The sequence below is a fragment of the Panicum hallii genome, chromosome 2, assembly GCF_002211085.1.
Source record: "Panicum hallii strain FIL2 chromosome 2, PHallii_v3.1, whole genome shotgun sequence".
NCBI classification, from domain to species: Eukaryota; Viridiplantae; Streptophyta; class Magnoliopsida; order Poales; family Poaceae; genus Panicum; species Panicum hallii.
This window is the reverse complement of record NC_038043.1, coordinates 4,711,284-4,732,780: the sequence shown is the minus strand read 5'-3', so window position 1 is coordinate 4,732,780 and position 21,497 is coordinate 4,711,284. Positions and strand designations below refer to the sequence as shown.

Below are 21,497 nucleotides of genomic sequence, written 5' to 3'. Positions count from 1 at the left end.
ACACAGCTCCGGTGGCGGGGTTGAGCACCAGGCAGCTCATGCTGTTCCCAATCAGGACGCAGACGCCTCGATCTGTGCGGTCGTCACGTACTCCATCCTCGCTGCCCAGAAGCTCCCCGGCGCGACAACCCGCTTGATGACGCGGCCCGAGAGGTCCATGATGTCAAGAAGGGGGCCGGCGGCCGAGCGATCGGTGCCGTGGGCGGCGACGATGAGCGGCCCAGGGTGGCGGGCCGCGTGGGCGGCGACGAAGTGCGGGTCGGAGAGGAGGGAGCGCCACGGCCGATGTCATACTACCACTACCAGTACCCGGAGTTTCGTGTGTCGAGAAGTGCACTTTTAGTTGTCTGCAACCACCCGATTCAGACAGCCGCGCAATGCTTGGTCAGTGGCTCTTTTCCTTTTGGATCCACGACCTGCGAAACGAACGTGATTCCTGCCCGCCGCAGCTCGAACCCCGCCGGTGGCGCGCCGCAGCGTGAAAAAGTCAATCACCCATAGCAAAATTCACCGCTGGTTTCCCCCTCCCCGCCGTCTCCCCCGGTTTCTCCCGGCGGCCGTCATGGCAAACCACGGGTCGGCAGGCACCACCCGCCCCGACCAGCGCGGCCACGCGGCCCACGCCCACGCCGCCGTGTCAGTTTCCTTCCCCGGTTTACTTTCTTTCTTTATTCCCCGCCATGCCGTGAGCAGTCACGCGCCGCGCCCAGAAACGGAAACCAGCGACCGCGCGCACGAACCCCCGCCGACTCCGGCGACCGCAAAACCCCGGCGGCCGCCGACGTATCGCGCACGAGGAACCCACAGGAAGACCTTCAAGCCGGTCAAGTCAAGAGCTCGCCTGTCGCGCCCCGTATAAAGCCTGCGGGCGGGGCGGAGGCTTGCCGGTGGCTGCCGGCAGTAGCTACTGATACGTGCGCACCGTCGTTGATCTGTTTCAATTTTTCCGTTCTCCTGCGACCATTCGCCGCCATGAGGCTCCGCCTCCGCCTCCGCCTCCGCGGCGTGCTGCTGGTCCTGGCGCTCCTCCTGGCGGCCACCGCCGTGGTGCCGGTGCTCCTCCTCGGCGACGCCGACGCCGACGGAGCAGCGGCGGGCGTCGCGCCGGGGCCGCCGTTCAACTCGTCGCGCGTGAAGGCCGTCTCGTGGCAACCGAGGATCTTCGTGTACAAGGGCTTCCTCTCCGACGCCGAGTGCGACCACCTCGTGAGGCTGGGGAAGAAGAAGGTTCACCGCTCGATGGTGGCGGACAACGACTCCGGCAAGAGCGTCATGAGCGAGGTGCGCACCAGCTCCGGCACCTTCCTCGACAAGCGCCAGGTAACCCCACCCTCCCATACCCACTTGCCATTGGCCCATTGCCAAGCCTCCGCGTGCCACCTCTGTTCGCTGCGGGCACTGGAACCCACTGTTCCATGTGGCCTCGTCCTCGCGACGATCTCTGAGGCACGGACGCCGTCTCGATCCCGACGACGCCTCCGGCCTGCCGACCGCGGCGCCAAGAGCTACTGCAAGGTCAATGCTGCTACTGCTACCCACCGGCCGCGTTGCTCTGAATCTGACTGACTGGCGGCACGCCCCCGGCAACCCGTAAACATCCAGGCCGGTGTCAGTCGCCGGACCACTGGCTCCCCTCTGCGCAGCAGTTACTAGGGTTGCAGGGATGGGTACTCATCCATGGTCCATGGCTGCAGCAGCTGATGCTCTTCCTGCCACAGCACTGATTTGCCGCAGCCGGGACCAGTTTTTTAGCAAGAATGGCCAAGAACTTGTTGCTGAATTTGGCAGTGGAAGTTTTTTTAAAAAAATAAATCAATGGATGATTGCTCCTGTTCTAATAACTGGTGTCAATGTTTTTTTTTCTGTTTTTGTGTTGCGAAGGATCCGGTGGTAACCAGGATTGAAGAGAGGATTGCGGCATGGACGTTTCTTCCTGAAGGTGAAACAGCGTATTCAGATTGTTTGCTTCCATTCAGAATGTCTATTCAGGTTCAGGTTTTTGACGCGTAACCAAAACCAACGGCTGATTTCATCAGAGAACGCTGAGAACATCCAGATCCTGCGCTACGAGCATGGCCAGAAGTACGAGCCGCACTTCGACTACTTCCACGACAAGGTGAACCAGGCCCGGGGAGGCCACCGCTACGCCACCGTGCTCATGTACCTGTCCACCGTCAACAAGGGAGGCGAGACCATCTTCCCCAACGCCAAGGTAATCGACAGGTTCCATGTTCTTGGTGTGTCCACTCCCAAGTGCTCTGTGAATTGTTGTGGCAAACTGACATTGCCGGTTCAAACTGATGCAGGGGTGGGAGTCTCAGCCCAAGGATGACACCTTCTCTGACTGTGCACGGAAAGGATTGGCAGGTATGAAATCCTTCATCTCACAACTGAAAATCCGGCACCTTTATTAAATGGTTCCAGATTGTTGTGCCATGTCTGTCTGCAAGAACAGAAGCATCAGGCTCTGAAGTTCTGAAAGTCTGAATCTTGAGGTTAACAAGGTCGATTTGCTTGTTGCAGTGAAACCGGTGAAAGGTGATGCGGTTCTCTTCTTCAGCCTTCACGTCAATGGAGTGCCGGACCCGCTCAGCCTCCATGGGAGCTGCCCGGTCATCGAAGGCGAGAAATGGTCGGCGCCGAAGTGGATCCATGTCAGGTCCTACGAGAATTCCCCGGTCCCGGAGGAGGAGACTGAAGGGTGCACTGACAAGAGTGAGCATTGCGCGCAATGGGCTGCGGCGGGCGAATGCGGGAAGAACCCGGTGTACATGGTGGGCACCGAGGGGATGCCTGGTCAGTGCCGGAAGAGCTGCAAAGTCTGTGATTCATAGGCTGTTTTACACTTCTTTCAAAATGCAGTATTGCAATCACTTTCTGGAACTATACTTGATGTGTACATAACTAGAGAAAGTTTTCTTCAGATGAAATGAGGCGGTATTTTAGTTTTCAAACATTGAACAGTAGTGGTGATAGAAGCCTCCTTTTTCTTATGTTTTTTTAAACATTCAAGTTTACTGGGAGTGCAGATGAAGCCTTTCAATGTTTACTGCAAGGGAAGGGAAGATGAAGTAACTTCTGGCATTTACTGATTCAGAAGAAATAGAATCTTCCCTACCACTGGCAGTGGCAGCAATGCAACTCCATGTTCCACTTTAATTTTGTTACCTTTCATAACAGTGGATTTCAGGACAGCCAGTGTGTCAGGCTGCCTAAAAAATAACCAACTACTTTGGCCCTTTCCACAACATAGAAGTTGTGTGGATTTTCCCACCTGCCACAGCTTTCCTTTTGTTCAGAGAAGCTATGTTTGCTAAAAAAAGATAATTGTGGACAAATCAAAACTCAAAAGAAGTTTGGAGCCTAGTTTTTTTCATGAAATTCAAATTGAATGGATCTTCAGCACAATGTTTCCTCATGACTGAAAGTGAAAATGTAATGCATAGTCAAGAACTCAAGATCCAATGAAAAGGATAGGGATATATCACCTGAAAGTAGTGGCATGGAGATGTGTATTCCTTCAGGGTGCTGCTCACTTTGATGCTGCTTTTGGGCCTCACTTTGCCAGTGCAGTCTCTCACCTGTCATGCCTCCTCCTAGATTTGCTCAAGATCACATATCTCCTTTGTTTCATTATTCTAATCACTTTCATGTAATCTAGGTTATCCTCTAACCTTAGTTGTATTTCAAGGGTAACCAAGGTGTAATCATGGACCAGAAAGCACTGCCAGCTTGACATCTGAAACTCCTGTTCATTCTCTTTTACCATTCAAAGATCTCAGAGAAAAATTAAAAAGGAAAGGGAGAAAATACATAACTCAAAAAGCAAAGGACAAAAGAAGGCCATGGCTTCTGGCTTGCTTTGATTCTACCCTGGCCCCCAACATTAGAGACCCTTCAAAAGCACATCAGAACCTGCTGCAGGAACAAGAAACTCTGAAGAAAACACACAGCCTCTCCACAATGTATTGTGCTTAGAGAGGTGGCCTCTCACTGAGGAATGGAATTGCGCTTGTATGGTTGCACCACCTCATGAGAAGCTCATAGAAGGGTAGTGGCAGTACAGAATTGCAACTGAAAGTAGAATATGATCATGAGCAGGCTAGCTGGGTCTGCGAGGTGGATATCGGTGGTTGCTGTGGCCATCCTGCTTGGGGGCCTTGTTTTGGTGTCTTTTGTGGTGGAGAGGAATGGGAAATCATCACTTCCAGTAAGCTTCGCTGCAGTAGGTGGTAGGCGGATGGTGATCGGAACCAATGGAGGGTTGGCTGATCAGAGGAGGACACTGAAGAACTTGAGGGATGGTGATGATCCTTTAAGCAGCAGCAAGAGGAGGGTGCCCAATGGACCGGATCCAATCCACAACAGGTACCGTCTCTTTCTTGCATGCAAACATGGCATGTGCAGCTTTCTCTCACTCTGTTCTTTTTTTACTGTTTTTTTGAGGGAAATCTCTCGGTTCTTCTTCGAGAAAAAAAATTCAGGCTGAATACTAGCTTGACATGTCTCAACTTATAAATCAACTTCCTACCTTCATGCCCTTCTATGGTCATGTACTTCCATGGACCTCTTGAGATTCTCATTTGAAACCAAATGCCAAAAAGGCAGAAGATGAGAAAGAGCATGGTATCTAGTTTCTTGGTCATGTCCTTCCATTGGCCCCTAATTCCTAATTGTCTCTCTCATGTTTTTGGTGTAGACTAAATCAAGTTTGACAAATTATAGTAAAAAGAGCCTGCTTAATTCTGATTTCAGTGCCTTTTTTTTTAAAACTGCAAAGCAGGAGCACTATTATATCATTTATGGAGGGAAGCATGCAAGTTTTTACAAAGTGCTATACATAAAAGATTAAACAACTCGAAAAACACAAAAAAGCTATAAAAGGAACAATAACATAGAAACTAAGGTAGCACAGGACCCCCCCTCAGGCCGCCTTGAGTAACTAATCTCGGCCTTGATCTCCTGCTCCACTTGAAGGGTTGTCGCTATAGGTTCGCCAAGCATTGATTTACTAAACAAGGCATCCGTGTTATAAGTTTTTATTGAGTAAATCTTGTTCTATCCAAATGTAAAATTTACTTTTCATTTCAGAGTTCAGATGTCACAAGTTCATGATAAAATATACCAAGATGACAACACTGGAAATATGATAACACTCTTGTCCTCATTGCACCAACATGTTACCCTGCATACACTGATCATATTCAAAATGATTAGCTAACAATCATCTGAGCCAGTCAAACAAAGTACATCCTACTATGCCATTGTTGATTAGCTACTAGTTAATCAAAAGGTCAATGCTGAACACCTTGAACACAACAGTTCGAATCCATTCACTTCCTCTAGTTTGCAATGGCTCACCCTTCTGCAATCTTTCAGGGGAGCTGGAGAGTCAGGAAGATCACCAGGCCGGGCATAGGTTGCGGCACACACACTCCGATAAACGGAAGTTTCCGAAGTACACACTTGCTCTGGCACTATCAAGCTTCCTTCTCACAGAAGACAGGCATCAAATTAAGTTAAATTAAATTAAATGTTGGGTAGAGAGATATGGGCAAGAGCTTACTACTTGTTTTGCTTTGCACATGTCTGTAGTAGTATTTATTCTCTCTCTTTTTCTCTCTATGTTTGTTTCCTTGTTGTATTGATTGGAAGAGCACATTGCAAGTTTGCTATAGAGGAACAGGTAAAGAGATAAGATAACCAATAATTTCCAGGGCTTTGTTTGTTATCTATCTCGTGATGAGATGTGAAATCCATTCTGGTATGTGCTGTGTACAGATTCAAAGTAGACCCACTTGCTAAAGATGCTTTTGATTTGCATACCTAGCATGCACTGCTTGCAAATAACCTCATCGTTTTCACTGCGACAGAACATATATCCAGGAAAACGTGACATGTTACAGAGTTCGGCATATTTGTTAATTGAATTCCTTCATTGTCAGTTAATATCATGTCAAATTTTTGGAAAACGTCAAGACATTTTTTTTCATAATTGATTTGAAAAGGTGTTCGATCAGTAGGTTTTGGTTTCGGACTAAAGTACCGAATAAAACAAAAAATGACACCATGCATGCTATTCCCCATCCTAAAAATTGGCAATAATTAACAAGCAAGAGGCATGCATAGGAAGAAGATAAAAGTTAGATGGAGAGTTAAAGGGCGAGCTAAAGAAAAACAAAGAAGCTCCAAAACTGCCAAAGCACCATGGATCCTTTTCTAGCAACAGCACAAAGAGGCCCAAAGCTACCTAAAGTTGTGCGAGGAAGGCTATCAGAGTATCAGACCCTCTGTGTGTCCATGGTTAAAGGATCGATGAACCTTCTTCATCTTTGGATTAATATAATTATATTCTCGCCGAATATTGTGTCCTTGACGGCAAGTGGTTTGTACATGATTTTACTTCATTTTAAGTTCTGATCTGACTTCCTTCAGGGGTTAAAAAAAAAGAAACAGAAGCCCCATTTTTTCATGGGCTTCTGTTTCCATGTTTTCACCAAATATTGTTCTTGTGTCGTAGATGTACAAGTTGGAAAGGATGGTAAAACGGGGAAAATATTGGAAAGAAACTAGTTCCTGGTGTTCTACAGCACCTCGCATAGCCCCTGCAATATTCCCTCCTCCCGCCATAACTTCCATGCTCGTCGATCCATCAACTTCTTCGTCCCCGATTTATTACGCCGTGGCAGCTGCTGAACTGCTACTGGCTTGCGCGCCATTGATTGCTGCCACTGCTCGTCACCTGTCCCTCTCCTCCACTCCCCTTTAAAACCCCCGCCACTGTCCTCACCTCAGAGGCTCAGACACCTCGAAGTCGAGAAGAGCTAGCTAGCGGCCAGCAATGGCAGCCAAGTGGTGGGTCACCGCCTCCCTGCTGCTCTGCCTCGCCGTGGCCGGGGCGGCGGCGAGAGGAACGCCCCGCGGCGACTGCGACGACACCGCCACCTTCGCGTCCCCCGCTGCCGTCGCCGGCGACGACGACGACGACAGCGCCGTGGAGGAGGCCAAGACCGCCGACGTGTTCGGCGGCCGGACCGGCGGCGGCGGCCTCTTCGGCGGCGTCCACGGCCCGCTGGGCGGGGGTGTCGCGGGGTTCGGCCCGTTCGGCGGGGCCGTCGCCGGCGCCGGCCCGTTCGGCGGGTTCGGTGGAGGCGGCGGCCTCGGCGGCGGCGGCGGCGGCGGCGGCGGCGGCGTCCCGTAAGGTGTGTGTGTGTGTGCATGGCTAGAGTTGCAACGTCGTGCCTACATACGTGGCTACGTGACCTGTGTGCGTGTAATAAGGTGCACGTACGCGTGTGCCACAATGCCAGAGCTCGTAATCTGGCCTCGTGGCTGAGGGCGTACGTCACGGTCGCGTATGCGCGTATCGGCGTATACGTGTGCCTCGGTGTACACGTGTCAAAGATCCAGAGCGTGTGTATGTGTGTGTGTGTAGTAGTAGTAGTAGTAGTAGAGTGTGCTGATCGATCTGTCGAGTCGCGCCTTGATCATGTGTTGGATTTGTATTTTGTACCCCCCGATGGTTTGCTCAGCTTGGAACCACCGTGTGCATCTTGCTTGTTTGTTTAAAACGCGCCTCTAGTTGGAGTGTGGCCCAGCCGCTTGCACGCGAGGGAGGAGAATGTGTTCCCTCTTCGTCATGAATGGATGACGTCATAAACCTTCGGAACGCAAGCTAAACATTTGTAATTTAGATAATTTAAAGACCGAGTTAGTTTGTATTTTTGAAATTTTAAACTAAAAATATTTAAGAATCAAGTCGGGTTGTAAAAGGGTAGGAGGTCGATGGATGCGAGCAGAGTACTCGTGCGTTGCTGCGGACCTGCGGCAGCACTGCTTGCCACCTGAAAGGCTGAGAGGATCCCCGGACCTGAAGAGAGGCGGGCCGTGCCCGTGACGCGTACCGGCGCGCCGCTCCCTCGACGCGACGCCTTTGCAGTTGCAGCGGACGGAGCTGCCGGCCCGCGGCGCGCGTGACCTCGCACGGGAAGGAAGGAAAAGGAAAGATCCCACACGCGCGCGTGCTGCTGGCGTGCGGGCACCGCGATCCCACGCTGCCTTTGGCCAAAGGCTTGCTTCGGCGCTCATGTGCTAGTGGGCAGTAGGCTAGTAGCTTCTACCTGAAAGCATGGCGCTCCAGCTTGGGGGGCCTGTCGGCCTGGTGTGCCGAGCGGCAGCGTCTGGCTGGCAGCTCACGCTCACTCCTCCTGTCCAGGTCTGACTGAGATTTGGTGCAGCTGGCCAACTCCTCCGGTCCCGGTGCAGATGGACACGCGCTCTTGCCAACTCAGCCTACTCGAACCAAACCTGGCACGTCTGAATTTCAGGCTCCATCTCGAGCTCAATCAACATTACAAGCAGCAGTACTAGTTTTAATGCAGTTGAGCTGCCAGCTCCACCATCTGGCTGTTCGAGTCATAGATGGCCAAGGGCCACCGACCAACGGAGCAATTTTTTTTTCTCTTTTTTGAGCAGACCAAGGGCAATTTTATTGGCGGAGGCACTGAGACTGAGGTCATCTGGGAGAGAAAAATATTGCACGGGCATCTACTTGACGTGCCCACGGAACCTAATTCTAAGCAGCTTGTCACCACGGCTGATTCAAGCAAAGCATATCAATCAGCACAAGAGCTTTCTAACCAAGAGTACGACTCCATCAGGCAGGGCTCAAGTAGCCATCAAGTTATTCAAGTCCACATCCAGGAAGCAACTGCATACCAGGAAGCAAACCGTAGCCGCCCGCAGGCCGCGGCACGCAAAAAGGCACGAGACCCCTATGCGTGCGTGCTCGATGACCTGACCAATTGGAAATCACAGACGAAAAATAAGCTCTATTTCTATACACCGTTGAACGGCGAAGATCTGGAGAACAATCGTAGTAACATCTACTGATATAGCGGGACGGACCAGGGTAGCATACAAGCTATACATGCACAATAGTAGCATCCAAAATTACACGACACTCGGACACCTTCATCACCCAGTCACTTCCCCCGACCAACCAACCGACAGAAATCAAACAACCACAGAACATACATCAGGAACGCTCTGTGATCACCAAGAATAATCAGATCATAACGCGACTCAACCACTAACAGAGCAAAACTCCCCATCGCGTCATCCTTCTCACTTGCTGCCGCACTTGAAGCCGTGGCACACCGACAGGATGATGATGAGGATGAGGGCGATGATGATGCCCAGGACGATCAGCTTGATCTTCATGTTCTGCAGCCACATCTTTCGCCGCACCTTGGTGCCCTGCTGCCTGAAATCTTGTGCCTGAAGACGTCGTGTTTGGATTCTCATAAGAAACAGTTACAGGTATGCAGTTTGGCATACATAAAAACAGGAAACAGAAACTGTTCCAGTGCAGATCATCAAATTATTCCTAATCCTTTCCCTATTTCTAAACATGTGCTATGCTCATCACAGGATATAAATAGGTAAATCCAATCATGAGTATCAGCATCAAACACACAATTTGGCCCATTGATATCTCGAACTATTATGGTCAGTTGGACAACTATCGATTGTAGGGCCGCATGAAAGATGCAGCGCAGAAATATACAGCCTCAGAAGTTTAACATAGTTAGTTAAAAAATAACAAGCTATGCAGCATGCTCCACAGGTGCAATAGGAACCACACATATCTTCAAGCAAGCAGTCAGTGCAACTTATCACTTATGCTAATCAGGCAACCTAGGGATAATTTTTTCAAATCCCCTATTGCAGCAATAATAACATTTCACCAACAACGTGCTTTAGGTAAATTGAGTAGGACAGAGCCTAAGACTTCTATGACATTCGAATGCATTATCCACTAACATTAAGAGCAAGTCTATCCAGGTCATGCCCATATGCCTCATTCCGATGGGAAAGACCTATGCTAACTTCTATATGAAAATTTTCCTCGACAATACAGTAAAGTTTACAAGCTCTGTAGACAAAATATTGCATGATTACTTATTGGATATACAACAGTTATATGCAAAACTAATTGCAGGGTTTAGGAGCACTATTGTTGACATCATGAAGGAATACATTACCTGAGAACGCAGATTTTCAGTCTTGTCAACAAGCAGCTCAATCTTCTCCCCACGGTCCAGAACCTGAATATCAAAGTTGTAAAACGGAATCAGGAAGAATATTTAAGATGTACCAACTTTTCCAGTATAATACAGATATGTGTATCTTTTTGGGTGAGTTAATACAGTACCTTCTCAATATTCTCCATCATAACTCCTTTAACTTCTGAGACTTGGGCCTTCACCTTGGCAAGCTTGCTGACCTCCTCAGGGTGGTCCACACAGTACTGCATGTGCTCTTTAAGTTTCGATCTTTAAATGGTACAGGCAAATAGGTTAGTTAACAAGGGAGCGGTGTACATGATTGATTGATCTAGCATATCATATAAAAAGACAAGAAACATACCCAAACTCCCTGTTCAAGCTGTTTGCTGCTGCAGTAGCTGCTTTCCCACCACCATATTTTTTCGTGAAATCTTCCTTAACTCTGTCCAGGAAAGCTATGGGGATTTGTCGGCCGACTGATTCAACAGCGACTACACAGTACGCTGTAGAAAAGCAAACAATATTTATCATCAGCATGTTAAATATATGCAGAAACATATCCCCAAGTTTTCCGTTTGGTCAGCCATTATAAAGATTAACAACTAACACACAGGTCACAATGACAATACGAACCCTCTATTATGTACTATGCAGTGTTACTTACAGTTACAGCAAACTTCTCTAGCACAATAACTTGGTATATTTGTTCTAGAGCAACCTGCAATCTATTGAAATGGGGACAGGGCATCTAAGTCATATCATGCATTAAGAACTTGCTATTACAGCATTTATCACCTAATAGGCAGCAACCTCTTATATTAACCAGATTACCTCCATCCTTAAATACATACCGTTTATGACAAGCTATTTAGATAAAAAATGAACCAAATTGCTTGTCTTAAACATCATATATTTAAGAACAGAAGGACTACCAAATAAAAATACAATCTAGCTAAACAACAACACCAATAGAAACGGAAAAGTGGAAGCTTCTTCCAAGTTTCATTTCATCTGATACACATATCAGTGCCTTTATCCTCACCGAAGGCATCACGAGACACATCCGGACAATTGCAGTATTGCCCAGAACCCAGAAAACCCCCAAATATGTGATAGCGTTTGCTAGAATACAGGATGATCCAGACCTTGACAATATCCAAAACACACACCACACAACGAGACTATATTTTCTGCTGCCGTGTGCCATGCAATCATACATAGAAATATCCGCGGGGGGAGGGGGGGCGCTAAAAATAGCCATTTACAGCGACTCCGGACCCTCCCAAAAACACATCTCAACTCAAAGTGGAGTCCAAACAGCTCCACCGCTTGCTAAGCCTAAGCAGCAACCCGCGTGACTCAGATTAGCCTCGAAGCAACCGTCAAATCTAACCCACCAAACTACTCGACAAGACCTAATCTGAACCCACCGAGCGGATCGAGCGAACCCCGCGAGATCTACGCGTGGTAGTGCGGAAAACCCGAATCGAGCCGCGGGCGGCGCAGATCCAGGCGGAACCGAGCGGATCGGAGCGATGGGGGAGGGAAGGAAAAAGCGGAAGCGGAAGCGGAAGCTACTCACTGAATCCGTCCTCGACGAGGTAGTTGAAGGTGTGGCCATCGCAGTTGTAGGTGAACTTGTTGTTGCTGGCCGGGAGCTTCTGCAGACACTGAGCCGCGATGGTGGTGAAGTTGCCGGTGAACTCGGTGTACTCGGCCAGCACAACCGTGCCCCGCGCCACGAACGCGTAGATCAACTGCTGCTGCCCCATCGCCTCGGCTCGGCTCGGCTCGGCTCCGCTGCTCCCTCGCCTCCTAGGATCAGACCCCGCTCTTCCGCTGCCGCCGGTGGAGAACTCGCCGAGGTGGTGGGGATGTGGGGGAGCGGGTAGAGGGGGGAAAGGGGGCTTGGGAATGGTGGTGCGCGTGGAAAGGAAAAGGGGAGGAAGAAATCGAATTCGGGGTGGGTAGGGACGCGGATTTTTGCGAATTGGTCCTCGGAGGGTAGTGATATTACGGGTCAGCCCCTGGTTTGACCCCTTTTATGGTTTTCTCGTGCTGATCCGTTCCTCGCTTTTTTCCCCATGTCTACGCGTACTCGGATCTTGGGACGGCTGGAGATCTCAAACATTTTTTTTAAGGAGATCTCAAACATTTTACAAGCGGTACCATTAGTGTTTTTTATAAGAACGCACCAGCATTTATTTTAGATAAAGTTAAGCTATCGAACCATAGATGTATAAAAAATCAAATTGGTTCACAGGTTGGATCGGTAAATCTAGAACCGGTGATAAATGCAAGTATGCAATCAAATCGTACGAACCAGTCAAATCCACCAATTTCTATCTAGGCACCTCTTCAGTTTATTTGAGCTAAAAGACCTGTAAGCAATTGAACTGATAATAATCCGATCAAATCGGCGGTTTTTCCTTGAAACAACCCGATTTTGCGCATAAGAAATTAGATAAAACCGAGCTGAGGTGGCTGAGCAAAGCAAACAGGCGTGAAGGAGGCTGGGGTTAAAGGAATAAATGCTGAAAATCGAGGTCATTGTTCCATTTTTTCTTATTTATGTTTGTATGAAATATAGCTCAATTTACACACCGTTATAAACCAACTGTCCAGTCAGTTAGATGAATGAACCATCGAACCCAGCACTTCAACAGTTCAATCACCATTGAATCGGTTTTCAGGGAGCGTTTGGTAGTGCTACTGTTGCAGCGCTGTGGTTGCAGCTGCAGCAGCTGAGTAGCTGTATTCAGCAATGTTTTTTTTTTGAGATGTTTGGTCTTTGCTTTGTAGCTAAAGACGGTTAGGCTTACAGCCGAACGGCTTAGCAGCTTCAACTACATCTGGTCAGAACAGCTGAAGCGACCGATGGGTTGTAAACTGGTTTAGAACTTTGGACAATATACCGTTCTTGTATTACCATGTTTTCTCATATATTATGTCATAGGTGTTAAGTTTGGATAAAAAAAATTTATATATATGATAGAAAATTTGCATATCCTGCATATAAATCATAAGAAATTAATATTATATTGATAAATAATAAACCACTAGTTCGACTAATAAACCACTAGTTGGAGGGACCTTCAAACGAAGCAATTTAATTGGTGAGGCACTCGAAGTCATCTCAGAGAAAAAATATATATATTGCACGTTGCATGTCACCAAGGCTGATTCAAACAAAGCATCATCACAAAAGTCGCCTAACAAAGAGTACAACTTCACTCAAAAAAAAACGAAGAGTACAACTCTGTAAGGCAGGTCTCACATCCAGCAAGCTGCAAGCAACCCAAGCCGCGGCACAAGGAGAGGCATGCAACTGCTATGCGTACGTTCTCGATACGAATTACGTCCAATCGGATATCACAGATGACAAACGGAGGTTATTTTCTTGTACGGTTGGACAGCGAAGATCTGGAGAGCAAACGTAGTAACCTCTACTGATATAGCGTAACGGACCAGGGTAGCATACAAGCTATATATGCACAATAGTAGCATTCAAAATTACACGACACTCAACCCCGTCATGACCCAGGTCACTTCCCCCAACCAACCAACAGCAATCAAACAACCACAGAACACAGACATCAGGAACGCTCTGTGACCACCAAGAATAATTAGCGCGGGACTCAACCACTACAACAGAGCAAAACTCCTCATCTCGTCGTCCTTCTCAATTGCTGCCACACTTGAAGCCGTGGCACACCGACAGGATGATGATGAGGATGAGCGCGATGATGATACCCAGGACGATCAGCTTGATCTTCATGTTCTGCAGCCACATCTTTCGCCGCACCTTGGTGCCCTGCTGCCTGAAATCTTGTGCCTGCAGACAGCGTGTTTAGGTTCTCATAAGAAACAGTTACAGGTATGCAGTCTGGCGTATATCCAAATAGGGAATAGAAAATTGATGGCAGTTAACAGAGCTGTCAGGTATTATTCCAGTGCTGAGCATCTTTATTATAGCTAATTCTTTCCCCATTTCTCAAAATTTGCTACGTGCCAATGCTCATCACAGTAGATAAATAGGTAATTTGGCCATCGAGATCTCTAATTATTATCGTACGTCGGACGACTGCTGATTGAAGGACCACATGAAAGATGCAGCACAGAAATATATAGCATGATAAGTTAACATAGTTAAGAAATTAACAAGCTATATGCAGCATGCTTCACCGGTGCAATAGGAACCACACATATCTTCAAGCAAGCAGTCAGTGCAACTTATGCCAGTAGATCAGGCAACCTAGTGATTAGGGAGAGTTGCTAACATAACAGCAATCATATCAAATATGTGAAACATTATGTAGATACGTTTAGGTCCATTACATAACTTAATCAGATATCAACCTATACAAAAAGAACAGCATGCTAGTCATCTAATGGCATACTGTAGCATGGGTAAACTACATGATTTCATGGTCCTTTAGACAGTCATGTGTCATGATATGAATCCTTCACCTTAAAAGTAGCAGAGCTAGTCAGCATTTTCACAACATGATGTTTCAATCAATTAATTTAACTCCGTTACAGCAATCATGATGTTCCAATTCCAACTAATAAAGAAACACCTATTCTAGTGATAATATTTTAACAAATCCCCTATTGCAGCAATAATGACATTTCTCAACAACGCCATTGATGCTTTAGGTAGATTGAGTAGAACAGAGCATAAGACTTCTATGACATATCAAGTTGAATTCGTTATGCATTACATTAAGCGCAAGCATCCAGGCCATACACATGTCTTGTTCTCATGGGAAAGACTAACTTCTATATAAAATTTTTCATCGACATAACAATAAATTTTTAAGCTTTGTAGATAAAAAGGTTGCATGATTACCATATTGGACATACACAATAGTTACATGCAAAACTAATTGTGCTAATGTTGACATTATAATAGAATCCATTACCTGAGAACGCAGATTTTCAGTCTTGTCAACGAGCAGTTCAATCTTCTCCCCCCGGTCCAGAACCTGAATATCAAAATTGTAATATGGAATCAGGAAGAATATTTAAGGTGTACCAACTTTTCCAGTATAATGCATATATGTTCATCTTTCTGGATGAGTGAATACGGTACCTTCTCAATATTTTCCATCATAACTCCTTTGACTTCTGAGACTTGGGCTTTCACCTTGGCAAGCTTGCTGACCTCCTCAGGGTGGTCCACACAGTACTGCATCTGCTCTTTAAGTTTTGATCTTTAAATGGTACAGACAAATAGATTAGTTACCAAGGGAGCGGTATACATGAGAACATGATTGATGAAATACATCATATAAACGACAAGAAAAATACCCAAACTCCCTGTTCAAGCTGTTTGCTGCTGCAGTAGCTGCTTTTCCACCACCATATTTTTTCGTGAAATCTTCCTTAACTCTGTCCAGGAAAGCTATGGGGATTTGTCGGCCAACTGATTCGACAGCAACCACGCAGTACGCTGTAGAAAAGCAAACAATATTTATCATCGATATGTTGTACAAGTATTGGCTGTGACAGATAAAAACAAGCACCAAAGCACAAATACATTGATCAATGCTTCATGTTAGCCTATGACGAACCTTCACAATGGAGAGATAAGAAAATCTAAATGCAGTGACATTTGCTTCAGTTAACTGAAGTGGACTTTGAGAAAATAGAAATAAGAGAACTTCCATATTTGGACATCCAATTAGATGCTGTCACACATATGCAGAAACATATCCCCAAGTTTTCCATTTGGTCAGCCATTATTAAGATTAACAACTAGTAACACACAGGTCAGTGACATTACAAACTCTCTATTATTATTAGAGTTACTTGCAGCAAACTTCTCTTGCATAATAACTTGGTACATTTGTTATAGAGCAACCTGCAATCTATTTAAATGGGGACAGGGACCTAAGTCATATTAGGCACTAAGAACTTGCTATTACAGCATTTATCACCTAAGAGGCTGCAACCACTTATATTGACCAAATTACCTCCATCCTTAAATATATGACGTTTATGACAAGCTAGTTAATTAAAAAATTAACCAATTAGCTTGTCCTAAACATCATATATTTAAGAATGGAGGGGCTACCAAATAAAAATACAATCTAGCTAAACAACAACTAACGCCAATAGAAACGGAAAAGTGGAAGCATCTCCCAATGACCATAAACGGGACCAATATAGCACATTTCATTTCATCAGATAAACATGTCAATGCCTTTATCCCCATTGAAGGCATGATGAAACACATCCGGCTGCAATTGCAGTATTTTCCAGACCCCGGAAAGGTGGAAAATCCTCCAATATTTGACAACGTTCGCTCGGATCAAGGACTATCCAAAACACACATCACGCAACGAGCCTATATTTTCCGCTGCCGAGTACCATGCAATCATACATAGAAATATCCCTAAAATAGCCATTTACAGCAACTCCCGAACCTCCCAAAAACACATCTCAACTCAAACTGGAGCCCAAACAACTCCTCCGCTTGCTAAGCGTAAGCAACAACCCCGCATGGCATCATCATTGGGTCATGACACTAACCTACCAAACAAACTACTCGAGACGACCTAACCTGACCCCACCGAGCGGATCGAGCGAACCCCCGCGAGATCTATGCGCGGAAAACCCTGAATCGCGCCGGGGGCGGCGCAGATCCAGGCGGAGTAGAGCGGATCGGAGCGACGGGGGAGAGGGAGCGGGAGCGGAAGCAACTCACTGAATCCGTCCTCGACGAGGTAGTTGAAGGTGTGGCCGTCGCAGTTGTAGGTGAACTTGTTGTTGCTGGCGGGGAGCTTCTGCAGGCACTGGGCCGCGATGGTGGTGAAGTTGCCGGTGAACTCGGTGTACTCGGCCAGCACCACCGTGCCCCGCGCCACGAACGAGTAGATCAGCTGCTGCTGCCCCATCGCCTCGTCTCCGCTCCGCTGCTCCTTGGCCTCCTAGGATCAGCCCCCACGCTCCTCCGCTGCCGCCGGTGCAGAGCTCGCCGGAGGTGGTGGGGATGTGGGAGAGCGGGTGGAGGAGGGGGAAAGGAGGGCTTGGGAATGGTGGTGCGCGTGGAAAAGGGGGAGGAAGAAATCGAATTCGGGGTGGGGACGCTGCTTTTTCTCGAATTGATCCCTTCGAGGGTAGTGATATTACGGATGAGTCCCTGTTTGACTTGTTTTATGATTTTCTCGTGCTGATCCGTTCCTCGCTTCTCTGCACGGGGTGTGAATGCAGTACACGCGTATATACAGGAGCATGGGTTGGAAGTTTTCTTTGGCGTTCCAAGTATTCCTCGATTTTCAACATTATATTTCTAGAAGTTATACAAAAGTCATCAGATATGACTCTAGAAATAGTTAGGCTACCAAGTAAGTCTAAAACCACTGCAATTGGTAGAAAGACTGTACCGCTTGTAAAAAGAAATTCTTTTAAAGAAATTGTTAAAGTTGAGTTTCTAACAACGATCAATTTATCAATATTACTATTCAGAAATATTTTGTACATTTAGCACTATTGTTGAATGTTTTACTCTCTTTTCCCTTGTTCTTTTCATTTTTTCTTTTCCTTTATTTTTCTACTAGCAAGTATGCTCGTTTCTTGCTACGGGCGAAACAATATAAATATAGATTAGCATATTATAATGATATAAAAGTGATATTGTAAAAAGTGTGATATATTATGCATTTTATGTATCTTGTAATGGTATTTTTTTAACCCAATGTGTGCCGGTCAAGATCTTTGACCTTTACCATTTTTACTCACCAAGCGTTAATTCTATGAAGTTTTGAACTCTCAGCTCCAGTTTTTACATCTTCAATATCAGGTCCATCTATCAATGGTGCAGAATGAAGCAAATATCAAAGGACGGAAAAAATGATCAGATCTTTAGAAATTGGCAGAGACTATTTTGTTTCTAGGTTCAATTTGTTTGACGGTTATAGAAGTTTAGAAAAAAGTAAATATAATGACTTCATATCGAAAGCAAAACGCGCGCGAGGAAGTGTAGATGGGATGGATAATACCCTTTGCGGAGATCAAAATTGCTGAATGACTTGCAGAAATTAGAAAAGCCAGAAGCCAGGTCCCTACGATGGTAGTTCAAACTGCGACAGAACATTTCCAGGGCCTTATTTAGATGCACTTAAAATATTATAATTTTTACACTATCTCCATCACATCAATTTTGGGACCCATGCATGGAGCAGTAAATGTATGTAAAAAAAATAACTAATTGCACAGTTTAATTGTACATCACGAGACGAATCTTTTAAGCCTAGTTAGTCCATGATTAGATAAAATTTGTCAAATACAAACGAAAACGCTACAGTTCCAAATATTATAAAGTTTTGCAATCTAAACAGGACCCAGGTGTCTAATATTTACAGAATGATAATTGGTACAGCTCGACCTTAACCACACGAGCAACCCGATTCCGTCACGGGTGGTGCTATTGTGCTATCCGCTACGCCAAAACCAAATTGCAGCGAAGAGTTTAGTCTAATCTCTCCACACAAGTTTAAGTGACTGTATCGTACCGTTCAATGGAAAGGAGCTCGCAGCGGCGGTACGCTCATGGCCCCGGTACACGGGCCCTTCAGGCTTCGAGCGTTCTCGTTGCGCCAGCAATCCGGGGTGCACGGTTGCGATTCGGTGTGAGAGGCAGTCGCGTTCGGAGGCGGCAGCGACCTCCGGACTTTGCTGCTGGATGCTATGCTGAAGCGAGTGGCGACCGAACGAGCGGCGGCAGCTGACCTTGGGCGGCGGCGGCGGCGGCCACACGTTCTCGGGTGCCCACGATTCAGGGACGGAAATGAGGCGTGGGCGCGGTGGATTACCTGGACTGGATGCACGCAGGGTACGGGTCTGCTATCCTGTTAATCGACAGTGACAGGTTGACAAGTGATGTCAACGCGACAGGACTGAAAACTATTATAAGCTCACTGCTCACGGCTCCTTTTGTTTTTGGTTTTTGGTCTGCTGCTGCTACTACACAAAGCTTCGATGGTGCGGCGTTGCTGCGATCTCGGTCGTTGCTCTCTCAAACACCTGACACCTGAGGCGGAAACAAACACGCCCTACGTACAGTACCCGCTCTTCCACGCGCGTCGCGGCGTTGGAGACGCGAGCGCCTCGGGCAGGATCCCTTGAACTAGAAGCAGCGCGGAGCAGGCCGAAAGGTAGCCTTGCTTGCCCGTCTCGCGCCGGCAACGCGCGGGGCCAGGTCGCTTTCCGCCGCCACGTCGCCGGCGTCGGCGCGGTGGCGGGGTGGTCGTCTCCGACAGGCACGTCCGGGCCCGTGAACCCGACGGCCCGTTTCCTCCTGACCCTGCTAGACCAACAACGGTGGTGTCCTTTTCCCCGTCCGGCCGGTTCGTCCTGAATCGCCTGGTCACCACGCAAACGCGCCGCGCGCCGCGGGGGATTAATGCCTTGATTGCGATCGACGGAACCAGGAAAGGTGCTGCTCCTACGTGGAGAGGGAGCATGTTGAGGTGGTGCTGGTACCGAGTGGTTGGATCTCGCGCCGCGTCCGTCCGTCCGTCCGGTCAAGCGACGGGCGAGACAGCGACCGGCCCGGACGCTTGCTTCCCGTGCACGGCCGCCTGCCCGCCAGCCCTGGCCGGGGACCCGGATGGTGGCGGGGTGGGTGACCGACACCGCGTGGTGCCCCGCGCGCCGGATCGCGACGGGACGGCGGCTCGGCTCTGGTCTCTCGCGCTCCGCCCCCGGCCGACCACGGTCCGTGGCCGTGGCGGATTGGGTGCCGGCTGCGACGTTCAGGCTGGGATTACAGGCTGCTGATGGTTCCAAACAGGGTTTCCTTCCGTCGTAACCGCGTCGTGCCAGGGCCACGCTGCGCTGATGTCCGCCATCCACGGCCCACAACACAGCCAAACACACCGCACCGCGCGCCTCACGCCATCACAATTCACAAACATTGCTGCTGGCCGCTATTCCCGCTGCCAAGTTTTTTTTTAAGAAAAATAGTATCTGACAGTTTTAAAAGCCTCTCGTTCCCCGTGCTCTATTGACAAGCAGTCCACTATTGTGTGTTACATTCGTAATCTCTTTTGATCAAAGGTCCATAGCACAAAATTTCGACCCTTTGGAGAGGAAATGGTGGGACCAAAACGCTGGGAGCGTGAAAGCGACAGGCCAGCACAACGTTTGCTGCTACAGCCTACAGGGGGTGCGTGCTTTGCCTTTCATTTCTCGAACTCGCACAGCCTTTTTATGGAATAATGCGCGCATTTCCTCTTCTTTCTTCTAGTTTTCCTTTTGCTCGTCGCTTTGATCCCGCTGCCAGCTGTCCTTCGTTTTCCCCTAAAAGCCGTGAAAATGATCACCTAAGGCTAATCACAACAGAGAGGGTCTCGTATCCCTATTTCCAAAAATACCACGTTAGCTTGAGGGATGAATGAAACACTATGCTTTAATGAAGAGTTTTATTTCACTGTTTTCAAAACTAACCAGTGTAATTTAATGCTAGTTGATCTATTGGAAATGGCGTGAAAATGATCACCTAAGGCTAAGGCTAATCACAATGGAGGTTTTATGGCGGTTTCATGGCATTAATTACCATGACAAATCAGCATTTTTGATGATATGACACTGATTTAATGAGGGAAGAGAAGACGTTGGAAATAGCGTGAAACGACCACTGTGACCGCCGTTGTTTCATGGGGGATTCCGTGCGCCAATAGATCAACTAGCATTTAATTATACTGGTTAGTTTTGGAAACAGTGAAATGAAACTCTCCATTGAGGCATAATGTTTCATTCATCCCCAAGCTGACGTGGCATTCTTGGAAACAGGGGTATGAAACCCTCCATTATGATTACACTGGTTAGCTTTGGAAACAGTGAAATGAAACTCTCTATTGAGGTACAGTATTTCATTCATCCCCCAGCTCAATGGAGGGTTTCATATCTCTGTTTCCAAGAATGCCACGCCAGCTCCATTGTCAATGGAGGGTTTCATATTCCTGTTTCCAAGAATGCCACGCCAGCTTGGGGGTGTTCACAATGGAGGGTTTCATATCGCTATTTCCAAGAATGCCACGTCAGTTTGGGGGATGAATGAAACACTACGCCTCAATAGAGAGTTTCATTTCACTGTTTCCAAAACTAACCAGTGTAATTTAATGCTAGTTGATCTATTGGCGCACATGATCCTCATGAAACAATGGCGGTCACAGTTGTCGTTTCACGCCATTTCCAACGTCTTGGAAACGAGTTAGCAGAGTGTCGTGGGGATGAAACTGGTTACTTCTCTTCCCTCATTAAATCAGTGTTATATCATCAAAAATGCTAATGTGTTATGGTAATTAATATCATGAAACTCAACATGAGACCCATAGCCTAATCCAGTTTTCCCCTGGCGAATCACGTGCTCACCAGCACATGGCCCCGCTATTTGCATGTGTTGCTAAGCCACTGCAT

The 21,497-nt window shown here is 47.4% G+C and overlaps 4 protein-coding genes across 4 annotated transcripts; 2 read left to right on the top strand and 2 right to left on the bottom strand.

Moving 5' to 3' along the window:
- Positions 1-709: 709 nt before the first annotated feature.
- On the top strand, positions 710-3,227 carry LOC112882251 (probable prolyl 4-hydroxylase 4). The gene is made up of 5 exons (XM_025947261.1): positions 710-1,320; positions 1,882-1,939; positions 2,037-2,212; positions 2,307-2,367; positions 2,524-3,227. Exons 1-5 carry the CDS (start codon positions 973-975, stop codon positions 2,832-2,834), a joined length of 954 nt encoding a protein of 317 aa, XP_025803046.1. The 5' UTR covers positions 710-972; the 3' UTR covers positions 2,835-3,227.
- A 3,529-nt stretch (positions 3,228-6,756) lies between these two features.
- LOC112883124 (glycine-rich protein 2-like) lies at positions 6,757-7,551 on the top strand. Its single transcript, XM_025948354.1, has one exon. It carries the CDS (start codon positions 6,842-6,844, stop codon positions 7,199-7,201), a length of 360 nt encoding a protein of 119 aa, XP_025804139.1. The 5' UTR covers positions 6,757-6,841; the 3' UTR covers positions 7,202-7,551.
- A 1,312-nt stretch (positions 7,552-8,863) lies between these two features.
- Positions 8,864-11,842, bottom strand: LOC112879901 (vesicle-associated membrane protein 721). Its single transcript, XM_025944330.1, has 5 exons — positions 11,653-11,842; positions 10,432-10,573; positions 10,217-10,337; positions 10,047-10,109; positions 8,864-9,279 (listed from the first exon to the last, which is right to left on the bottom strand). Exons 1-5 carry the CDS (start codon positions 11,840-11,842, stop codon positions 9,127-9,129), a joined length of 669 nt encoding a protein of 222 aa, XP_025800115.1. The 3' UTR covers positions 8,864-9,126.
- A 1,652-nt stretch (positions 11,843-13,494) lies between these two features.
- LOC112879902 (vesicle-associated membrane protein 721-like) lies at positions 13,495-17,171 on the bottom strand. The gene is made up of 5 exons (XM_025944331.1): positions 16,783-17,171; positions 15,384-15,525; positions 15,166-15,286; positions 14,996-15,058; positions 13,495-13,905 (listed from the first exon to the last, which is right to left on the bottom strand). Exons 1-5 carry the CDS (start codon positions 16,970-16,972, stop codon positions 13,753-13,755), a joined length of 669 nt encoding a protein of 222 aa, XP_025800116.1. The 5' UTR covers positions 16,973-17,171; the 3' UTR covers positions 13,495-13,752.
- Between the last annotated feature and the right edge of the window lie 4,326 nt (positions 17,172-21,497).

Bases quoted from the DNA above. Each gene is read 5' to 3' on its own strand.
- LOC112882251 (XM_025947261.1), top strand. From the start codon at position 973: ATGAGGCTCCGCCTCCGCCTCCGCCTCCGCGGCGTGCTGCTGGTCCTG. The intron at 2,213-2,306 runs GTAATCGACAGG...AAACTGATGCAG, and splicing joins CCATCTTCCCCAACGCCAAG to GGGTGGGAGTCTCAGCCCAA. The intron at 2,368-2,523 runs GTATGAAATCCT...TGCTTGTTGCAG, and splicing joins TGCACGGAAAGGATTGGCAG to TGAAACCGGTGAAAGGTGAT.
- LOC112883124 (XM_025948354.1), top strand. From the start codon at position 6,842: ATGGCAGCCAAGTGGTGGGTCACCGCCTCCCTGCTGCTCTGCCTCGCC.
- LOC112879902 (XM_025944331.1), bottom strand. From the start codon at position 16,972: ATGGGGCAGCAGCAGCTGATCTACTCGTTCGTGGCGCGGGGCACGGTG. The intron at 15,526-16,782 runs GTGAGTTGCTTC...GCTTTTCTACAG, and splicing joins CCTCGTCGAGGACGGATTCA to CGTACTGCGTGGTTGCTGTC. The intron at 13,906-14,995 runs GTAATGGATTCT...CGCTGTCTGCAG, and splicing joins CTGAAAATCTGCGTTCTCAG to GCACAAGATTTCAGGCAGCA.
- LOC112879901 (XM_025944330.1), bottom strand. From the start codon at position 11,842: ATGGGGCAGCAGCAGTTGATCTACGCGTTCGTGGCGCGGGGCACGGTT. The intron at 10,574-11,652 runs GTGAGTAGCTTC...GCTTTTCTACAG, and splicing joins CCTCGTCGAGGACGGATTCA to CGTACTGTGTAGTCGCTGTT. The intron at 10,110-10,216 runs GTACTGTATTAA...TTTGATATTCAG, and splicing joins TGATGGAGAATATTGAGAAG to GTTCTGGACCGTGGGGAGAA.